This window comes from Aotus nancymaae, unplaced genomic scaffold (assembly GCF_030222135.1).
Source record: "Aotus nancymaae isolate 86718 unplaced genomic scaffold, 86718_ANA_hifiasm-v0.15.2.pri h1tg000057l, whole genome shotgun sequence".
In the NCBI taxonomy this organism is placed as follows: domain Eukaryota; kingdom Metazoa; phylum Chordata; class Mammalia; order Primates; family Aotidae; genus Aotus; species Aotus nancymaae.
The window spans coordinates 46,666,445-46,686,370 of NW_026988471.1; the positions used below are offsets into that span (position 1 = coordinate 46,666,445).

General features: G+C 38.2%; 1 protein-coding gene across 2 annotated transcripts in view; it reads right to left on the minus strand.

The window, feature by feature from the left end:
- FBXO11 (F-box protein 11) overlaps window positions 1-19,926 on the minus strand; it is a 100,261-nt gene that overhangs the window by 1,360 nt on the left and 78,975 nt on the right. For both annotated transcript variants that reach the window (XM_012473750.3, XM_064364060.1), the window contains exons 12-22: window positions 14,610-14,827; window positions 13,669-13,754; window positions 12,119-12,213; window positions 10,738-10,860; window positions 10,550-10,635; window positions 5,915-5,991; window positions 5,401-5,544; window positions 2,505-2,615; window positions 1,294-1,401; window positions 814-922; window positions 47-145 (exon numbers count right to left, since the gene is read on the minus strand). In XM_012473750.3, the coding sequence (XP_012329173.2) occupies window positions 47-145; window positions 814-922; window positions 1,294-1,401; window positions 2,505-2,615; window positions 5,401-5,544; window positions 5,915-5,991; window positions 10,550-10,635; window positions 10,738-10,860; window positions 12,119-12,213; window positions 13,669-13,754; window positions 14,610-14,827 (1,256 nt within the window). The remainder of the gene's footprint in view (window positions 1-46; window positions 146-813; window positions 923-1,293; window positions 1,402-2,504; window positions 2,616-5,400; window positions 5,545-5,914; window positions 5,992-10,549; window positions 10,636-10,737; window positions 10,861-12,118; window positions 12,214-13,668; window positions 13,755-14,609; window positions 14,828-19,926) is intronic.

A 19,926-nucleotide genomic window follows, 5' to 3' on the forward strand; every position in this document is an offset into this window, starting at 1 on the left:
AGGGGGAAAACAATTCGGTAATATAGCAAGCAAGTGTGCTACATACCTATCATGTCTAATAAACTCTACATCATGTCCCTGATGGCACTTCTTAATGCAGTTCACACATATGGCATTTCGATCTGTGGTGTTACAAGTGTGACATCTAAAAAGCAAAAGCTTAAATTACTTTTCTCAAACGTCATTAATGCAAAACATTCCATTCTGTTTATATTATGTATTACCCTATGACCTTTGGGTTTAAGAAAAAGAGAACCAAAACAAAATTCCTTGTGGCTCCAACCCAGATTAACTCTGAAAAGGAACTTTAATGGAATAAGTGAATTTTCTGTCGTCTTGTGTCTTCTGAGGGAAAAGGAATGATTTGTAAGTTGTATAAAGCAGTTCTTTCCATTTTAAAAGCCCCTCAAATCTTTCTGGGCTGAATCAATTTGGAGGAGTGAAGAGTCAACACTGTCACAGTGATTGGGCTATATCAAACACATAACAGCTTTATCTTGAAATTTCTAGGAAAACAATACATTACACAACCTGAGTTACATATGGTATCAGTTACTATAGTAGAGTTTTTCCATAGTTACGGGTTTTGTTTTGTAGAGACAAGGTATCCCTACGTTGTTCAGGCTGGTTTAGAACTCCTGGGCTCAACTGATCTTCCCACCTCAGCCTCCCAAAGTGCTAAGATTATAGGCATAAGCCACCACGCCTGACTGTTAGTTACAGACTCAACACTGGCAAATGCTAGGCATTGCTAATTTCAAAAGGAAATTAGTCTTCCTCTTTTCAGGATTCACAAATACATTTCTAAGTTACCTGTAGAAATCATGCATGGGATAGCTGGTATAACTTGATATTTTATATAAACACTGGCCTCTACTAACAGCCTTTTCTATGGCATCTTGATTGTTCATTATTTTGTTATCTGTAATAAAAGAAAGAGTAAGTAAAAATCTAGAGGACCGTTAATATTTTAAAAACTAAAGATTATAGGATTATTCTAATAGAAGAGCCACTATTTAAGAATCACAAAGAAAAAAAGAGAAGAGCCACTATTTTTAAGAGCTTTAAATGAAACTAACCAATGAAGTAATTGTAAGAAATCAGTTAAGAATAGAATTTTTCCTTGTATAAGAGACTCCAACCATTTAGAACAAAAGCTTTGTTTCTTTGAAAATACCTTAAATTGTTGCTAATGTGGAGAGTGATAGAAGGAATCAAAAGTTATAAAACAGTTTCTGATTATCTTTCATGGCATACTGCATATATTTATAGGCAGAACAGACTCCAACATACCTTTCATTGTCACATTAACACCAGATGCTAAAAATAAGCCTCCAAACCGGTTGTTAAAAATCTGATTGCCTTCTAGTGTTGCAGTTGCGTGATTTGTAATTTCAATACCTGAAGTAAAATTTACAAACAAGTAGAAACATTTTATAATGCTTCTTAAAAACCTGAAGTTAGCAAGCACATGTAAACTGGTTCTTTAAGTACATTAACCCTCTTCATACATGGCTACTGAATAAAATGTAGGTATTTCTTTCAACTGTTGACAGTAACATTCACTTAACAATGATCATGGTCTACTATTCCTTGCTAAAAGGAGTGATACAGACGGTTTTTTTTTTTTTTTTTTTTGGGAGACAGTCTCGTTCTGTCGCCAGGCGCCAGGCTGGAGTGCAACGGTGTGATCTTGGCTCACTGCAACCTCTGCCTCCCAGGTTCAAGCAATTCTGCCTCAGCCTCCCAAGTAGCTGGGACTACAGGCATGTGCCATCATGCCCAGATAATTTTTGTATTTTTTAGTAGAGACGGGGTTTCACCATGTTGGCCAGGATGGTCTCAATCTGTTGACCTCATGATCTGCCTGCCTCAGCCTCCCAAAGTGCTGGGATTACAGGCGTGAGCCACCATGCCCGGCACAGACAGTTCTTGACAATATTTTTATTAATGACATTTTAAGACTCCTGTAAACTATGTAGAAGGGGAGACTGCCCAGAAATATGTTTAGGTTGCAGTTAGTTTACACATTAACAAAGTTTTAGGTTGGTGCAACATTAATTGTTGTTTTTGCCATTAAAAGTAATGGTGAAAACCGCAATTTGTTTTGCACCCCAACCCATCTTAAAGTTTAAATACATGATACTTGGGTTTCATTTGCATCCATTTTAACATCTGTGTTTCTGTTGCAGATTTAAATTGGTAAATTCATCTGAGGAACTGATCTGTACTCCTAGTGTTAATACAAGCCTGCATTTATTCTATCCCAATTAATATTTCATAATCATGACTAAGCAATAACAGCAATGATTTCTTAGGAGTCTGGCTTAGAGTAGAATCCAGAACTTGATTAGGTGCTCTCATAAGTGAATGAATAAACAGGCATTCAGCCACTTTAGCAGCATACTTTGCACATTTTAGTTAATAAGCAAAACAGAATGAACATACTCCAAACACTTTGCAGAACCATACATAAGCCACAGGTAACAAAGGAAAATACAAACCTGCAGCAAATCCATCAAATATTCTGTTTTTCCTTAAGATTGGGTGACTATTAGTGCTGATGAGAACACCTGCTTGAGCATTCCTGAAAATATCATTTTCTTCAAGGAGACCTATAATAAAATATTTCCTTAGATTAAGGCTAATGCATATAACAGACTTTACTAGCCTTTTTGGTGGTATTTAGGTTTGCTTTTAGATTCCTATTTAACTGCATTGTAAAATTCACAGGACTATTTTTTCAGCCAAAAACAGTTTATTAGTAATTCAGAGGTATTAAGGATCTAACAAAATTTCTAAAATGACAGGTAAGAGCATTCTGACCAATAATCTGCCATCTCCATGATAACAGGGACCATGTCTAAGTTTACTAACCACTTCATCTTCAGTGCCAAGTACAGTTGATTCTCAATACTGCTGAATTAAATAATTCCTTTGATACACCTTCTCAAACTTTTGTATCCTGTTTTTAGTTCAGGCAAGAAAGCCCTTATTTCTGGCTTTTATTACTATAATCATTTTCTGATCAGTTTCCTATATTCTAGTTTCATCTGCTGCAGTTTCCAGTTAGTTAACTGCAACTCTTACCATGCCTCTTTCTCTGACTGACAAACTTTTAAAATCACCTTGCCTTTCAAAATCTGTCTTCAATCTACTTGTTTGTCTTAATTTGAGACATGGTTTTATTTCTGTAGACATTTGACCCTTCTGCTATTTCACATTATTGACCTAAACTTTCCCCTGGATGAGTGGGGGAAATCTCTGAAATGACTCAGGGACTTCTTGGGGTCCTCTTCCTGTTCACTCTTTGGATTTAATATTTCTGGGTTCTGTCCCTCTCATTTCCCTCTGCATACTCTTTAGGTGATCTTAGATCTTGCTACTATTACATATACACTAATACACCGTTGCTTTTTTTTTTTGAGACACAGTCTCGCTCTGCTACCCAGGCTGGAGTGCAATGCTGCAATCTGGGCTCACTGCAAGCCCCCCACCCCGGTTCAAGCAATTCTCCTGCTTCAGCCTAAGTAGCTGGGATTAGAGGTGCCCACCACCACACCTAATTTTTTCGCATTTTTAGTAGAGACGGGGTTTCACCATTTTGGCCATGCTGGTCTTGAACTCCTGACCTTAGATGATCCACCCGCCTCAGCCTCCCAAAGTGCTAGGATTACAGGCATAAGCCACTGGACTGAGCCACTGCTGCTAATTCTTAAATCTATTCCTTTAGCTTAGTATAATTATTCACATTCTGGTCATAACCAATTTGGGTATCTCAGAAGATGACCATGGATTCAGTGTTTAAAAAACTGACCTTACTAATACTTTCCAGTAACCATTTCCTATATAACTTACCTCAGTAAAAGGTAGTCACTTAAATCAGAATCCTGAGCATCATATTTCACTTTTCTTTCAACCTCCATATTAAATTGATGACCCAGTCCTGTTGGCTCTACCCTTTATTTTTATAGAGACAGGGTCTTGCTATGTTGCCTAGGCTGGTCTCCAACTCCAGACTCAAGTGATAACTCCTGCCTTGGCTTCCAGAGAAGCTGGAAGTACAGGTGTGAAGCCAGTGTGCCCAGCTGCTTCTGCCCTTTTAAATATCATCAACATTCTCCCCCACCTCCCCCCCAATGTTTTCACACCCTCATGCTATCATTTTAGTTTAGGCTCTCATTATTTATTGCCTGGGTTATTCCAAGCTCCTGTCTCTAATCTTATTTCCACTACAACCTCAAGTGCTATTCTTAAGATGAAGTCTAAACTCCTTACTGCATTTAGAAAACCTCATGATTTGGGCCTTGTCCCTTCTCTAACCTCAACTTTCAGTACCTCTTGCCTGACTTTCGGTTTCCTCCAGGCTTTTGTTACAATGTGCTGCACTCCAACACACTATACATTTTATGGATGTAGTGCTGTTTTCATTTCTCTAGCATCTGTATCACAGTGGTTGGTATAGGTGTTTAATCAGTAAAGAACAGAAATGAAATAACATCTGGAATGGTCTTCGCCTCCCCCAAACCCATTTACCAGTGAATATCTACTCATGTTTCAAGACATAGCTCAAGAGTGATTTTATTTGCCTGAACCTTTTCTCAACACCTTGGAAATAAACCATTCTGTATTGTGTTTTTACTATACTTTGTAAAAAAGATCTGGGATTATGTCACTTTACTGAATTACTAGATTATAAGCTCCTGGAGAGTCTGTCAATGGAATCATCACTGCTTGGCTGTATTAAACTTTGTCCATTAAATCTTGGTATGTTAGAGTAGTAAATACCTATCCTATGTAAGATAATGTACAAATGTTGGGTTACTGATATTTCAGCAACAGTGATAGATTTGCATTTGGTAGTTCTGTGTGAATCTCTGTATACATGCATCTGTAAGAGGCGGGCACTATGGAACTTTTGCCTCAATGCAATGTGAGTTGACCTTTATCAATACCAAACCAGGCACATCTTGGCTTCATTAATTCCATTCTCCAACAAACACAGTTGAAAACAGTTACAAAAGCAATACCCATTTACTAAAGACATTTTCAAGTATTTACAGATCAATTAATTTCTCACACCTATTTCTATAACTTGACTTTAAAGTTTATTATAATCATATCACTATTCTGAATAATAAAAGGTCCAGAAAATGTAAACAAATTCTATCTTTAAAAAGGCTTACTGACAACTGCAGACTCAAAGTGGCTACAAAAGGAAAAGTATTGTAAACATTTGTCTCTTAACTATAGGCACTAATCTCCTAAACCAGCTCAACTTGATAATGAAAAAGACTTGAGATTCACTCATAACTTAGTTAGCAATGTCATTGATCATTAAAGATATGGAAGAATAATGGAAAACTGGGTTTTTCACTAATGCAAAATTAACAACAATACCTCGACCCCCATTAAATATACAGATGCCACCATCTCTTCCATCATGGATTTTATTTCTTCTTAGTGTGGGATTACTGTCTGTCTTAATCCAGACTCCAGCCATTGCATTGTCAAATATTTCATTGTCTTCTATACAGCCTAGACCTATAAATGCAAAAATGTAGGTTATTTAGAAAGTATATTTTTTTAAGACGGAGTCTTGCCTCGCTCTATTACCCAGGATGGAGTACAGTGGTGCCATCTTGGCTCACTGCAACCTCCACCTCCCAGGTTCAAAGGATTCTCCTGCCTCAGCCTTCTGAGTAGCTAGGGTTACAGGTGTGTGCCACCACGCACAGCTAATTTTTGTAATTTTAGTAAAGCTGGGGTTTCACCATGTTGGCCAGGCTGGTCTTAAACTCCTGACCCCAGGTGATCCCCCCATCATCTTGGTCTCCCAAAGCATGGGTTTCACTACGGGGCCCGACCTAGAAGGTGTATTAACACAGAGAAAAAGATGATGGATTAAACATACCAGAATTATAAACTAGAATTCCACCATTCTGTCCTCCCCATATTTTGTTGCGTCTAATTTTGGGGTTGCTTCCAGTCCTGTGGATAGAATAGAAAATAATACCATTTCAATAGCTTCTATTCCCATACCTCATTACGTGAGGTAACACTGGAGAAATCCACATAAGTCATATAAGAATAATAAACTATACAATGGAGTCCTTCAAGATGCCCTAAGAAAGTGGTTTAATTTTGCTTAATCCTGTATTTTCCACAGAACATACTTTGCTACAGATTATTACTGTAGAGTTTCCTAACATGTAAACTAAATGGAGTTATATTAAGTGACTATTATATTATTATATATTCCCCTGATGTAAAATGAAGGAATGAATTACAGGTATACCTCAGAGACAATTGCAGGTTCTGTTCCAGACCACCACAAGAAAGGGAGTATTGCAATAAAGAGTGGCACGAATTTTTTTGGTTTCCCAGTGCATATAAAAGTTGTGTATATTACATAAGTACATACCCTGATTTTAAAATAGTTAAAAATGGTAATAATCATGCCAGCCTTCAGGAGTCCTAATTAAAAAAAAAAATTTTTTTACAAGATGGGATCTTGCTCTGTCACCTACGCTGGAGTGCAGTGGCGTTATCATATCCTATCATAGCTAACTGCAGCCTTGAACTCTTGGGCTCAAGCAATCGTCCTGCCTAAGCCTCCCAAGTAGCTGGGACTATAGGTGAGTGCCACTATGCCCAGCTAATTTTTGTGTTTTTTGTAGAGATGGGGTTTTGCCATGTTGTGCAGGCTGTTCTCAAACTCCTGGGCTCAAGTGATCCACCCACCTCAGTCTCCCAAAGTGCTGAGATTACAGGCATGGTCCACTGTGCCTGGCCAACTGGCAATCTCTTAAAATAAGAGATTTGCCACACAGACTGACACTTCCTTTCATGGATAATTTCTATGTAGCACACAAGATAGCATTTTGCTCACAGAAGAATTCCTTTCAAAATTAGTCAATCCTTGCCAACACTGCGACTACTTTATTAACAGGCTTATGCAATATTCTAAATCCTTTGTTGTCATTTCTACGACGTTCACAGCATCTTCAACAGGAAAAACCACTCTTTGCTCATCCACAAGAAGCAACTCCTTATCTGTTCAAGTTTTATCATGAGGTTGCAGCACTTCAGTCACATCTTCAGGCTCCATTTTTTAATTCTACTTCTCTTGCCATTTTTACCATGCCTGCAATTAGTTCCTCCACTAAATTTTTTTTTTTTTTTTTTTTTTTTAAGACAGAGTCTTGCTCTGTCACCCAGGCTGGAGTGCAATGGCATGATCTCCGCTCACCACAACCTCCGCCTCCTGGATTCAAGCGCTTCTCCTGCCTCAGCCTCCAGAGTAGCTGGGATTACAGGTGCATGCCACCACACCTGGCTAATGTTTTGTATTTTTAGTACAGACAAGGTTTTGCCATGTTGGCCAGGATGGTCTCGAATGCCTGACCTCATGGTCTGCCCGCCTCGGCCTCCCAAAATGCTGGGATTACAGGCGTAAGCCACTGCGCCTGGCCTAGTTCCTTCACCAAAGTCTTATACCCCTGAAGTCATCCATGGGGATTGGAATTAACTTCTTCCTAACTCCTGTTATGTTAATTTTTTTTTTTTTTTTTTTTTTGAGACAGGGTCTTGCTTAGTCATCCAGGCTGGGACACAGTATGATCATAGATCACTGCAGCCTCAAATTCCTGGGCTCAGCTCAAGTGATCCTCCCACTTCAGCCTTCCGAGTAATGGGGACCACAGGCACATACCACCATGCTTAATTTTTTCTGTTTTTTAAAGAGATGGGGTTTCACTATGTTGCCCAGGCTAGTCTTGAACTCCTGGCCTCAGACGGTCCTTCCACTTCAGCCTCCCGAAGTGCTGGGATTACAGCACTTTTTTAGATCTCCCATAAATCATGAATGCTCTTTATCAACTACTGGTTTCAGAAAAGTTATTTCTCACATTAAAAAGACTTAAAAGTTGAAATTCCTAAGGCGAGCTCAGGGAGGACAGAAACCTCCCGTGGAGCAGAAGGGCAAAAGCTCGCTTGATCTTGATTTTCAGTACGAATACAGACCTATCCAGGGCCTCACAATCCTTCTGATCTTTTGGGTTTTAAGCAGGAGATATCAGAAAAGTTACCACATGGATTTTAAAATAGAAAATAAAATAATTTTTTATATTAAAAAAATGAAAAAAAAAGTTGAAATTATTCCTTGACCCACCGACTGTGGGATGGATGTTCTATTGTCAGGCATGAAAACAACATTCATCTCCTTGTACATCTGCATCAGAATTCTTGGGTTACTGGGTGCATTGTAAATGAGCAGTAATAGTTTGAAAGAAATATTTTTTCTGAGTACTAGGTCTCAATAGTGGACTTAAAATAATTCAGTTAACTGTGCTGTAAACTCATGTGCTATCATGCATGATTTGTTGTTCCCTTTATAGAGCACAGGCAGAGTAGATATACCATAACTCTAGAGTTTTCAGAATGGTAAATGAACACTGCCTGCAACTTAAAGTTACCAGCCGAACTAACCCCTAACAAGAGATCAGCCTGTCCTTTGAAGTCAGGCATTGACTTCTCCCCTCTAGCTATGAACGTCCTGGATGGTATCTTCTTCCAATATAAAGCTATTGAGTCTACACTGAAATCTGTTTAGTGCAGTCACCTTCAACAATTATCTTAGCTAGATATTCTGGATAACTTTCTGTAGCTTCTATCTTAGCATTTGCTGCTTCACCTTGCACTTAGCTTTTTATCCTTAAACCTCATAAATCACCTCTGCTAGCTTCACTGTTCTGCAGCTTCCTCACCTCACTCAGCCTTCACAGAACTGAGGAGAGCTGGGGCCTTACTATGAACTAGAAATTGGCTTAAGGGAATGTTGCTGGTTTGATCTTCTATCCAGATCATTAAAATATACTCCATATCTCCTTATTAGCATAAGGCCATTTTTTGTTGTTGTTTTTTGAGATGGAGTTTCGCTCTTGTTACCCAGGCTGGAGTGCAGTGGAGCAATCTCAGCTCACTGCAACCTCCACCTCCTGAATAGCTGGGATTACAGGTATGCACCACTGCACCCAGCTACTTTATTTTTAGTAGAGACAGGGTTTCTCCATGTCAGGCTAGTCTCGAACTCCCAACCTCAGGTGATTCGCACGCCTCGGCCTCCCAAAGTGCTGGGATTACACGCATGAGCCACCACACCTGGCCTTCTTGTTATTTTTTTAAATTTTGCTTTGAACCCTGAGAAACTAAGTAATAAGATTGATTTGCTTTGCTTCCTTTTCATTTGTGATTACTGGAAAAGAATTTTTGATTTCTTTCTATAACTTTTCCTTTGCATTCACAACTTAGCTAACTGGACAAGAGGCCTAGCTTTTGACATACTTTCCTCACTAACCTTAATCATTTCTACCTTTTGATTTAAAGTGAGAGATACGCAACTCTTCTTTTCACTTCAACACTTAGAGGCCATTTTAGGATTACTAATTGGCCTAATTTAGATACTGTTATGTCTTAGGGAAAAGGGAAGCCTGAGAAGCGGGAAAGAGATGGGAATGACGGCTTGGTGGAACAGTCAGAACACACACGACATTTACAGATTAAGTTTGCTATCTGGGGTGCAGTTAACGGTGTCCCAGAACAATTACAATAGTAACATCAAAGATCACTGATCAGAGATCATCATAACAGATATAAGGACAATGAAAAACTTTGAAATACTCTAATAATTATAAAAATGAGACATAGAGACAGGCAGTGAGCACATGCTGCTGAAAAAATGGCACTGATAGATCTGCTCAACACAGGGTTGCCACAGACCTTCAATTTGTAATAAACAGAGGTAAGCCGGTATATGATCATTAGGACTGAGAGAGTTCCAAAAACTTGTAAGAGGGGTATCAAAGGCTGGACGCGGTGGCTTACGCCTGTAAACTCCAGAACTCTGGGAGGCTGAGGTGGGCAGATTATGAGGTCAGGAGTTCGAGACCAGCCTGGCCAACATGATGAAACCCCATCTCTACTAAAAATACAAAAATTAGCTGAGTGTGGTGGCATGCACCTGTAATCCCAGCTAACTTAGAGGGCTGAGGCAGGAGAATTGCTTGAACCTGGGAGGCGGAGGTTGCAATGAGCCAAGATCATGCCACTGCACTCCAGCCTGGGTGACAGAGCAAGACTCTGTCTCAAAAACAAAAAAAAAAGGCTGGGGGAGGAGGGGAGAGATAAAAAACTATTAATTTTACAGAAATAGCATAGAACAGAAGCTTCATTTTACTGAGTGCCAATGATATGCCAGGCATAGTGCACAAGTATCTTAATACAGACTTCCACTCTCCACGTAAGAAGGAACATACTGGCAGCTGATGGACTCTCATAGTGGAAAGTCACATCTCAAAGTGATGTGACTCTTTACCTAGACCAAGGAAAGTTACATTCTGACAATTTAAGTCAAGATTATTTTAAGAATGTGAATATATATACAACAGAGGGATAAAGACTGGGCATTAGACAATAAGCAAATCTGTTCTACACACCCCACATACTCCTAACTCCCTCCCAAAACAAAGCCAAATGTAAAAACATTTACCTTATCTGAACCCCTGAATACATATGATTATAGATATCATTGTCTTCTAGCACTCCATGTCCATTGTCATAGAAATAAACACCAACCTAAAATTAAAAAAACAAAAGAAACACAAAAAAAATCTTTTTCAAGTGACAAGTATTTACAAAACAATGTATTTCCCAACCAAGAGTCCAAGCTAATCCTACCTGCTTGCCACTGTGTATCCGGTTTCTTCTCAGTACTGGAGTGCTGCCAGTTGTCACCCAGACTCCAGCCAGAGTATTACTATAAACTTCATTCTCTTCTATTACTCCTTGTCCCTTTTCATGCTAAATAAAAGTTACACTGGTTATAATATATATCTTTTATAATCAAGGCATTTATAGTCTGTTACTCCCTTTATAGACAGTTATGAAAAAACTTTTCATTTTTGTTTTTTCATCTGAGTAATGAGATAATGACAACATTATTTTTTTTCTTTTGAGATGGAGTCTCGCTCTGTTGCCCAGGCTGGAGTGCAGTGGTACAATCTTGGCTCACTGTAACCTCCACCTCCACCTCCCAGGTTCAAGCAATTCTCTGCCTCAGCCTCCCGAGTAGCTGGGATTACAGGCGCCTGCCACCACGCCCAGCTAAATTTTATATTTTTAGTAGAGACAGGGTTTCACCATGTTAGCCAGGCTGGTCTTGAACTCCTGACCTGTGATCCTCCTGTCTCGGCCTCCCAAAGTGCTGGGATTACAGGCGTGAGCCACCGTGCCTGGCCCAATATTCTTTTTATGTAGCCTCTACCCCCGTTTTAAGCTTCCAAAAATTTATACTGTTAAGTGGTTTTATACTTTTAATATCACATAAGAGTAGTAGTAGCATTCAATTTTCTTTAGCAAAAGAATTAATTCACCCTAGGATGGGTAACAAACTGACAACCTCTTATTTAGTAGTAAACTTATTACTGGTGAAATCACTTCAAAATGACATGGTTTCATGTTCACAAAATTTTTACTTTTAGTAGGTAATTGAAGACATGTGCATCTCTAGAACCATAAATGAAAATTAAAAGTCACGCCTTGCGTAACATAAAGACCTTTTTGAAATTTCCTGCATTTTCTTACTTGAATCAGTCACAAAATTTTAGATGGCATGAGCAAAGACGATTAATACAAAGGTTTCAAAATTTTGAAAGACAATTATATTTTAACATAAATTGAAATGAAAAAGTGGCAGAACTTCAGAGACTCATACACTAGTCATACTGGTAAAATTCTGGTGTAACAAATATAACAGATTGCAAATTAATTGCTGTTGCATTTAGCCCATATTGCCAATAATAAAGACTTTAATAAAAAGTTGTATCTCTTATGCCTAAATTTAGTCAGCTGCTGATTAAATTTTATAGAATTCAACACAGACTATAAGATACTGGCAGGGAGAACAAGAATGCTATTTATTGTTTAACTATTAAAGACAGTCATAAATTCATACTACAGAAGTTAAATATGGCCTACCCAAAAGCTTAAGTAAGGAGAAACTCTTTCTCCCCCCCTGGTTTTGATGCATGAGTTTATAGAACTATATACATTAACTTACCACATAAATCCCACCATGCTGGCCATCATGAATTTTGTTATGCCGAACAATTGGACAACTGTTTGTCCTAATTTGAATTCCTGCTAATGCATTGCCTATTTAAAAATAAAAGTTACAATGTCAACATTTGTAAGCCTAGGGAATACAGTAAGGGTTTTACATTAGATAGTGGTTAAAATTCTTACACTAGAATTTTAGTGACCATTACAAGACAAAATTAAGGGAACTACAAGTGTAAATAAATGCGGAGGGCTGCAGGCAGTATAGCATAGTGGATACTCTCAAGCCAAGGTGCCACATTTCGAATCCCAGGAATTCTACCTCCTGTGTGACCCTGAGTAAGTAATTTAACCTTTGTGTCTGTATACTGAACACTGAACAGTAAGTATCTTTGTGCCTCTGTATCCTGATCAATATTTAATGGTATCTACCTCACAGTGTTGATGTGAATGTTATATGACTTAATTCAGGTTAAGATGCTCAGAAGAGTGCCAGGCAAGTAAAGCTTTATGTAAGTATTAACCAGGTTAGTGTTACTAGAAGCAAAAGCCCAGGCACATACTGGTGTCTGGCACACAGATATATACTAATTGTTTGCTGATTTAATGTTTCTAAAACTTTAATGAGGAATAAATATTTTCTTTCTTGAATTAGCATAAAGTATATTAAACTGCCACAGAAACAATTTACTAACTATTAAACAATAGAGTGAAACCATGGAATCTGCAGATACTCCTTAGGACTAAGGTCTTATTTGTATTTTCATCCCTGGTATCGGGCATAGTACCTGTGAGTAAGTATCACGGAATAATCTTTATCAAGAATTTAGGCTGGGCGTGATGGCTTACACCTGTAATCCCAGCTATTTGGGAGGCTGAAGCTGAAGCACGCAGATCACTTGAGGCCAGAAGTTCGAGACCAGCCTGGCCAACATGGCAAAACCCGTCTCTACTAAAAATGCAAAAATGAGCTGGGTATGGTGGCATGCACTTGTAATTCTAGCTACTCTAGAGGCTGAGGCACGAGAATCGTTTGAACCTAGAAGGCAGAGGTTGCCGCAATTGGAGAATGTGTCACTGCACTCCAGCCTAGGCAACAGAGTGAGACTGTCTCAAAATAAACAAATAAAATAAAATAAAAATAAATAAAGGGCAGGGCATGAGACTCACACCTGTAATCCCAGCATTTTGGGAGACCAAGGCAGGAAGATCACCTGAGGCCAGGAGTTTAAGACCAGCCTGGGCAACATAGCAAGACCTGGTCTACACAAATAAATTAGTGGGGCATGGTGGCATATGCCTGTAGTCCTAGCTACCAGGGAGGCTGAGGCAGGAGGATCACTTTGAGCCCAGAAGTCTGAGGCTGCCGTGAGCTATGTTTGTGCCATTGTGCTCCAGTTTGCACAAGAGTAAGACTTCGTCTCTTAAAAATAAAAAATTAAAGATAGATCAGTGATTCCACTTGGATAACTTCAAAAAGTTCCATCATTGTGCTAATAACAAGAAGACATGCCAATCTGTAAGTTTTATAGAACAAAACCATGTGCTTACCATAAATGTCATTTCCTTCAATAAGGCCTCGCCCATCACCAAAGATGTAAACTCCTCCTTGATTTCCATTAAATATAGAATTTCCCCTATAATTATGTGAAATAATAAAAAAGAAGACATCTATTCAGCAAAACTTACTTGTTTTATACAATTGTAAGGCCCCTCATGGTCATATAACAAATTATCTAACTTCTAAGGCCTCAGTTTCTTAAGTTATTTCTAAGGTCTAAGACTTTGGAAAAGTCAAACTACTATTTGAGAGAACGTATGTAGCATTCTTAAAAATTCCCCGCAAAACAGCTAATACATTCAAAGCAATTTTTTTTTCTTTTCCAAAACCATTTTTTAACTGATCTAGAAACATTCGATGAATATTAGCAAGATGGAAACCCCATAGTCTACTTTCATCAAGTCAGTGGAAAATAAAATTTGACAATTAAAAATAATTCATGGTGTTTAAGTTATAATAGCTCTGGTTCTACAATTTTGGCTTATTAACAGAAAGTGACAGCTTGCAGTTTTGACTTTTTGATAATTTTAATCTTTCTGGCCAAGAATCTTTGAGATAGTTTTCCTGAGTTATTCCATTTGCTTCTATCAGAAAAAAGACGACAAAGTCCTTCAAGCTCCAAGGGAAGGTAACAGTCCTATTTACTCATCTATAATGCAGTTTGAGGAATTTAAAATAAAAATCACAGCATTTGCAATTTTTCACAAAGTATCACGTATGGTTTATATCACTAATAGAAAAAAAAAAACACCAAAAACTAAATCTGCAATAGCTATGGCTCATTCAGATGCACAGACTTAAACTAGTAAAATGTATCTTACAGTAGTCAAATGTCTAACAAGAAAAACTTTTAAGGGTTAAAAAGCTCAGTATTTTGACTTTTTTGACAAACCTTGAAGTGAAAAAGTAATTTTCACCCATAATTATATACCTTATTGTTGGGTCACTATTTGAGGTAATCCATACACCTGCAAAGTTGTTTGCATAGATTTTATTCTCTATGAATTGTCCTCTTCCTTTTTCATGGACATATATTCCTCCAGTCTGCCCATGATGAATTTCACATCGAACCACTGTGGGGTTAGCATAGGCTTTTACTTCAAAGCCTGCTATCCTATTTCTGTGTATGTTGCAACTTTCAAAGTAACCCTGAAAAATACAGAAATTAAATCTGCAGGTAAAGGCCACTTTACAAAAAAAGAAATGCCATTTAAAAAACATTCAATGCATACCTCAAAATTAAGTATTAGAAACATTTAAGGCTGGGCGTGGTGACTCATGCCTGTAATCCCCAACACTTTGGGAAGTGAAGGCAGGTGGATCACCTGAGGTCAGGAGGAGACCAGCCTGGCCAACATGGCGAAACCGTCTCTACTAAAAATACAAAAATTGCTGGGCGTGGTGGTGCATGCCTGTAAGCCCAGCTATAGGGAAGCTGAGGCAGGAGAATCGCTTGAACCTGGGAGGCAGAGGTTACAGTGAGCCTAGATTGCACCACTGCACTCCAGCCTGGGTGACAAGAACAGAACTCCATCTCAAAAAAAAAAAAAAAGTTTAAAAGTAAGAATAAAAAGCAGGTATACACACTAAGCTTCAATTAATAATCATGGAAAGAAAAAGATTTAAATGTTTTAATTTTTTTTTGACAGGGTCTCACTCTGTTGCCCAGGCTGGAGTACAGTGGTATAATCATAGCTCACTGCAGCCTCAAACTCCTGGGCTCAAGCAGTCCTCCCGCCTCAGCCTCCTGAATAGCTAGGACTATAAATAGGCGCACACCACCGTGCCTGGCTAATAATTTAAATGTTTTAGTAAAACAAGTAACTATATATCTTCTAATTAGTCCAAGTACATTCAAAGGCATGAAGGAAAAATAGCAAAAGATCTATTCAATAAATGTAGATAAATATCATTAACTGGAAGTATATATCCTTCAACAAAAAGTTAAAGCCATTAAAGAATATAAACCCTGGCTGCCTTAAAAATGTCCCAAGTCAACTTCTAAAAGTTGTGGCTTGGCCTCCCAGCACTCTGGGAGGCTGAGTAGGGAGGACTACTTGAGCCCAGGAGTTCAAGACCAGCCTGGGCGACATAGTGAGACCTTGTCTCTACAGGAAAAATTAAAAACAAAACTAGCTAGGTGTGGTGGCATGTGCCTATAGGCCTAGTTACTAGGGAGGCCAAGATGGGAGGATTGTTTGAGCCTGGGAGGTTGAGGCTGCAGTGAGCCCTAATCACACCATCGCACTCCAGCTTGGGCGACAGAGTCTCAAAACTAAATAAAGGTTTACCAAAGAACACAATCAGAGTCTTACAAAAAGAGTAATTTAAAAAAAAAAACTTCATCTTAGCCCAATAATAGAGAAGTGGCTAAATACAATGTTTCTGAAGATTATGTTCATCCTATACATGTTAAATGAAAAGAACAAGTTTTAAAGTAGTATACATTATATGTAATTTTGGTTTAAAGGAAATTTGGCTGGATGCGGTGGCTCACGCCTGTAATCCCAGCACTTTGGAAGGCCAAGGCAGGTGGATCATGAGGTCAGAAGTTTGAGATCAGTCTGGCCAGTATGGTGAAACCCCATCTCTACTAAAAACACAAAAATTAGCCAAGCATGGTGGCATGCGCCTCTAGCTATTTGGGAGCCTGAGGCAAAAGAATTGCTTGAACCTGGGAGGTGGAGGTGGCAGTGAGTCAATATTGCACCACTGCACTCCAGCCTGGGTGACAGAATGAGACTGTCTCAAAACAAAGAAACAAAAATAAAGGAAATTTGAAGGATGGAACAAAAATATGAGAGGATTATGAGTGGTGGAATTATGGACAAGTATGTCTTTCTTCATACTATGAATTTCTTAAATTTCCTATATAAGGACATGTTTTACTTTTATAATGAAAGTTACTATAATTGTGGTATCCTAAGGCCAGACACTCAATGCAGACTGAATATTAAGAGAAATATGAATGTACTTACTCTCTTTCCTCTTTAAAATCTCTTTAGCACTAAGTATTTTTCTCATGTTACTTCGATGTATTGCCTTATATTATTTCTATATTTATCATGTCAATTTCTACCTCATCATAAGGTCCTAAAGAGAAAAGACTATTCTAACTTCTGGAGCATGTATGTAAAACTTTACACACAGTAAGTAAGTACTCAAACAGGATTTGATGAATTTTTTGACAAATTTAGTAGAGGTTAAAAAGGGGATATTCTGAATACTCTAGCATACCACATGTTTAACTCTTCAAGAAAACAGACCTCTAAGAATAACATACAGAAGTAGTGTTCAGATTTCATTTTCCATTAATAAAGAACAAATTATCTATAAATTACATCTCTACATTTGGATTATAATCTGATTCTTTTTTTATTTTTTTGAGACAGTCTCGCTCTGTCGCTAGGTGCCAGGCTGGAGTGCAGTGGCGCAATCTCAGCTCACTGCAGCCTCCGCCTCCCAGGTTCAAACAATTCTCCTACCTCAGCCTCCCAAGTAGCTGAGACTACAGGCGTGCACCACCATGCCCAGCTAATTTTTTTTTGTATTTTAGTAGAGACGAGGTGTCACTATGTTGGCCAGGATAGTCTGGATCTCTTGACCTTGTGATCTGCCTGCCTCAGCCTCCCAAAATGCTGGGATTACAGGCGTGAGCCACCGCACCCGGCCAATCTTATTCTCTTTTAAAAAAAAAAAAATCAGAAGATATACAAAAGATAGCATCTTCAAATATAAAACCTTTTTCTTTGATTTTATACAGAATAAAACTGAATATACACTGGGTGTATATATACACTATTACGGCAAAACTGACCATCAAAAAAAACAAGAAGAGGCTAGACAAAGAGACCTTAATATTAGATTAGGGTTATTCACCATTTCAGATGTTTTCACCCATGAGGAGGGAGCACAATTAGTATAACTTTTAGTCTTTCTCTGCCACGAGTTGAATGACATCTGATAGATTTCGTTTTGTCCTTTTTTTTTTTTTTTTTTTTTTTTTAAAGAGACAAACACTTTGTTGCCTGGTTGGAGTGCAAGGGTACAATCACTCAATAAAGCCTCAACCTCCTGGACTCAAGTAATCCTCCCCGCTCAACCTCCAGAGTAGCTGGGACCACAGGTGAATGCCACCAAGCCTGGCTAATTTTTGTATTTTTAGTAGAGATGGGGTTTCATCATGTTGCTCAGGCTGGTCTCAAACTTTCAGCCTCAAGTGATCCTCCCACCTTGGCCTCTCGAAGTGCTGGATTACAGGTGTTGAGCCACCATGCTGGGCTGACAAATCTGATTGCTAAACATTCACAGTGCTGCAAGCAAAATTTGATATCTGTGAATGCCATGATCTAATAAAAAGAAATTGATATACATTGATTAAACAGTATTCAAATGCAAGGGATAATCTTTCTGTTTTCTTTAGGTTTTGACTTTACAGAGTTAAGAGACTCAACTAGATCCACAAGTTTATTAAGGCAAATAGCAGCCCCCTCCCTCATTTTCCCTTATCTAGAGGCCCCCACTTTTAATTCTTTTACCTGATTCTTTTGATTCACCTCTATATTATTAAGTAACACACTGTATTACCAAATCTTGACTTTCCAGTTTTAGGTATTATGCACTGACTTCTATTATGGGATAGGAGAATTTAGCTCTCCTACCTCTCTATACCCTACAATATATACTCACATATTGTATCCTTTCAGTGTAGTTATACCTTGATTTTGGTTAGATTAGTGTGTTATTCAGAGCTGCACCATAAAGTATGACTATATATTCTTTGCTGCACAACTTTTTACTTTCCCAAGTTAATAACGACTTTTTCTCCTTTGCTTAGCTTTCTGGTGACAATTGTATCCTAAACTTGCTGTCAGTTGTCTAAATCATCTCTCTTTTTAGATGTATTAATTAATTTATTTTTGAGACAGAGTCTCACTCTGTTGCCCAGGATGGAGTGCAGTGGCCTGATCACTGCAACCTCTGCCTCCTGGGTTCAAGTGATTCTCCTGCATCAGCCTCCCGTAAATAACCTCTTAATATCTTTACATTTACATTAGCTTTACCAATTTATCTTCCTGAACACTGAATTGAATATTAAACAAACAAAAGACAGCTGAAATGATAGTTATTGAAGGCAGACAATGGGTACCTGGAGAGTCATTATACTATTCTCTCTACTTTGGTGTATGTTAGAAAGATTTCATTAAAAAATGTAAAAATTAAAGGCAAGACCCATAGTGGAGGCAAAATAACAATAGAAAAACAGACAAAACTATGGAGAAATGGTAAGGAACACAAATTTGAGGAACTCATACAACACTAAACAGAACAGAACATAGCAATAAAAATAATAGAGAAGATAGCTAAGTTTCTAAAGAAAGGAACATATGGAACAGAAAAACAGTAAAACAAAACAACATCAACAAAAGCCAAAATACGGATACTGCGGTAGAAGAGCAATCTTTCAATCAAAGAAGAAAGAAAAAAACTCAGGGTGATCTCAGAGTTCTTAGCCACACTCAATGCTAGAATAGAAAAATGTCTCCAGAACTGTGAGATAAAAGAAACAAACTCAGCTAAGTTAAAAGGCAATGGATAGGCATTCTCACATGGCAAGAATTCAGGCTACAATACCCATAAGCCTTTCTTTTAAAAAACAAACAAAAAATGGCTGGATGACAAAACCTAGCTACACCAAGAATGAATAAAAATTTTTAAATTCAAGAATGGAGAAACCATGATAAAAGAACTAATGATAAACAAATATAGAGTAAATATAAACCAATAACTGTAGAAAAGCAAATGTTTTAACCTTTGCAAAATAAAAATAAAGCAGCCGGGCAAGGTAGCTCATTGCCTGCAATTCCAGCATGTTGGGAGACCAAGGTGGGTGGATCACAAGGTCAGGTGATTGAGATCATCCTGGCCAACACGGTAAAACCCTGTGTCTACTAAAAATACAAAAATTAGCTGGGTGCGGTGGTGGATGCCTGTAGTCCCAGCTACTCAGGAGGCTGAGGCAGGAGAAACACTTGAACCCAGGAGGTGGATGTTGCAGTGAGCCAAGACTGAGCTACTGCACTCCAGCCTGGGCCACAGAGCAAGACTCCATCTCAAAAAAAAAATAAAAATAAAAATGATGGAGATAGGTTGAAATACTTTATAAATCTTAAAATTTATAAATCTCATTAATCCTTAATGGAAATACCTATCTATATATAGCATTGCCTAGACTTATTTTTTTTAAT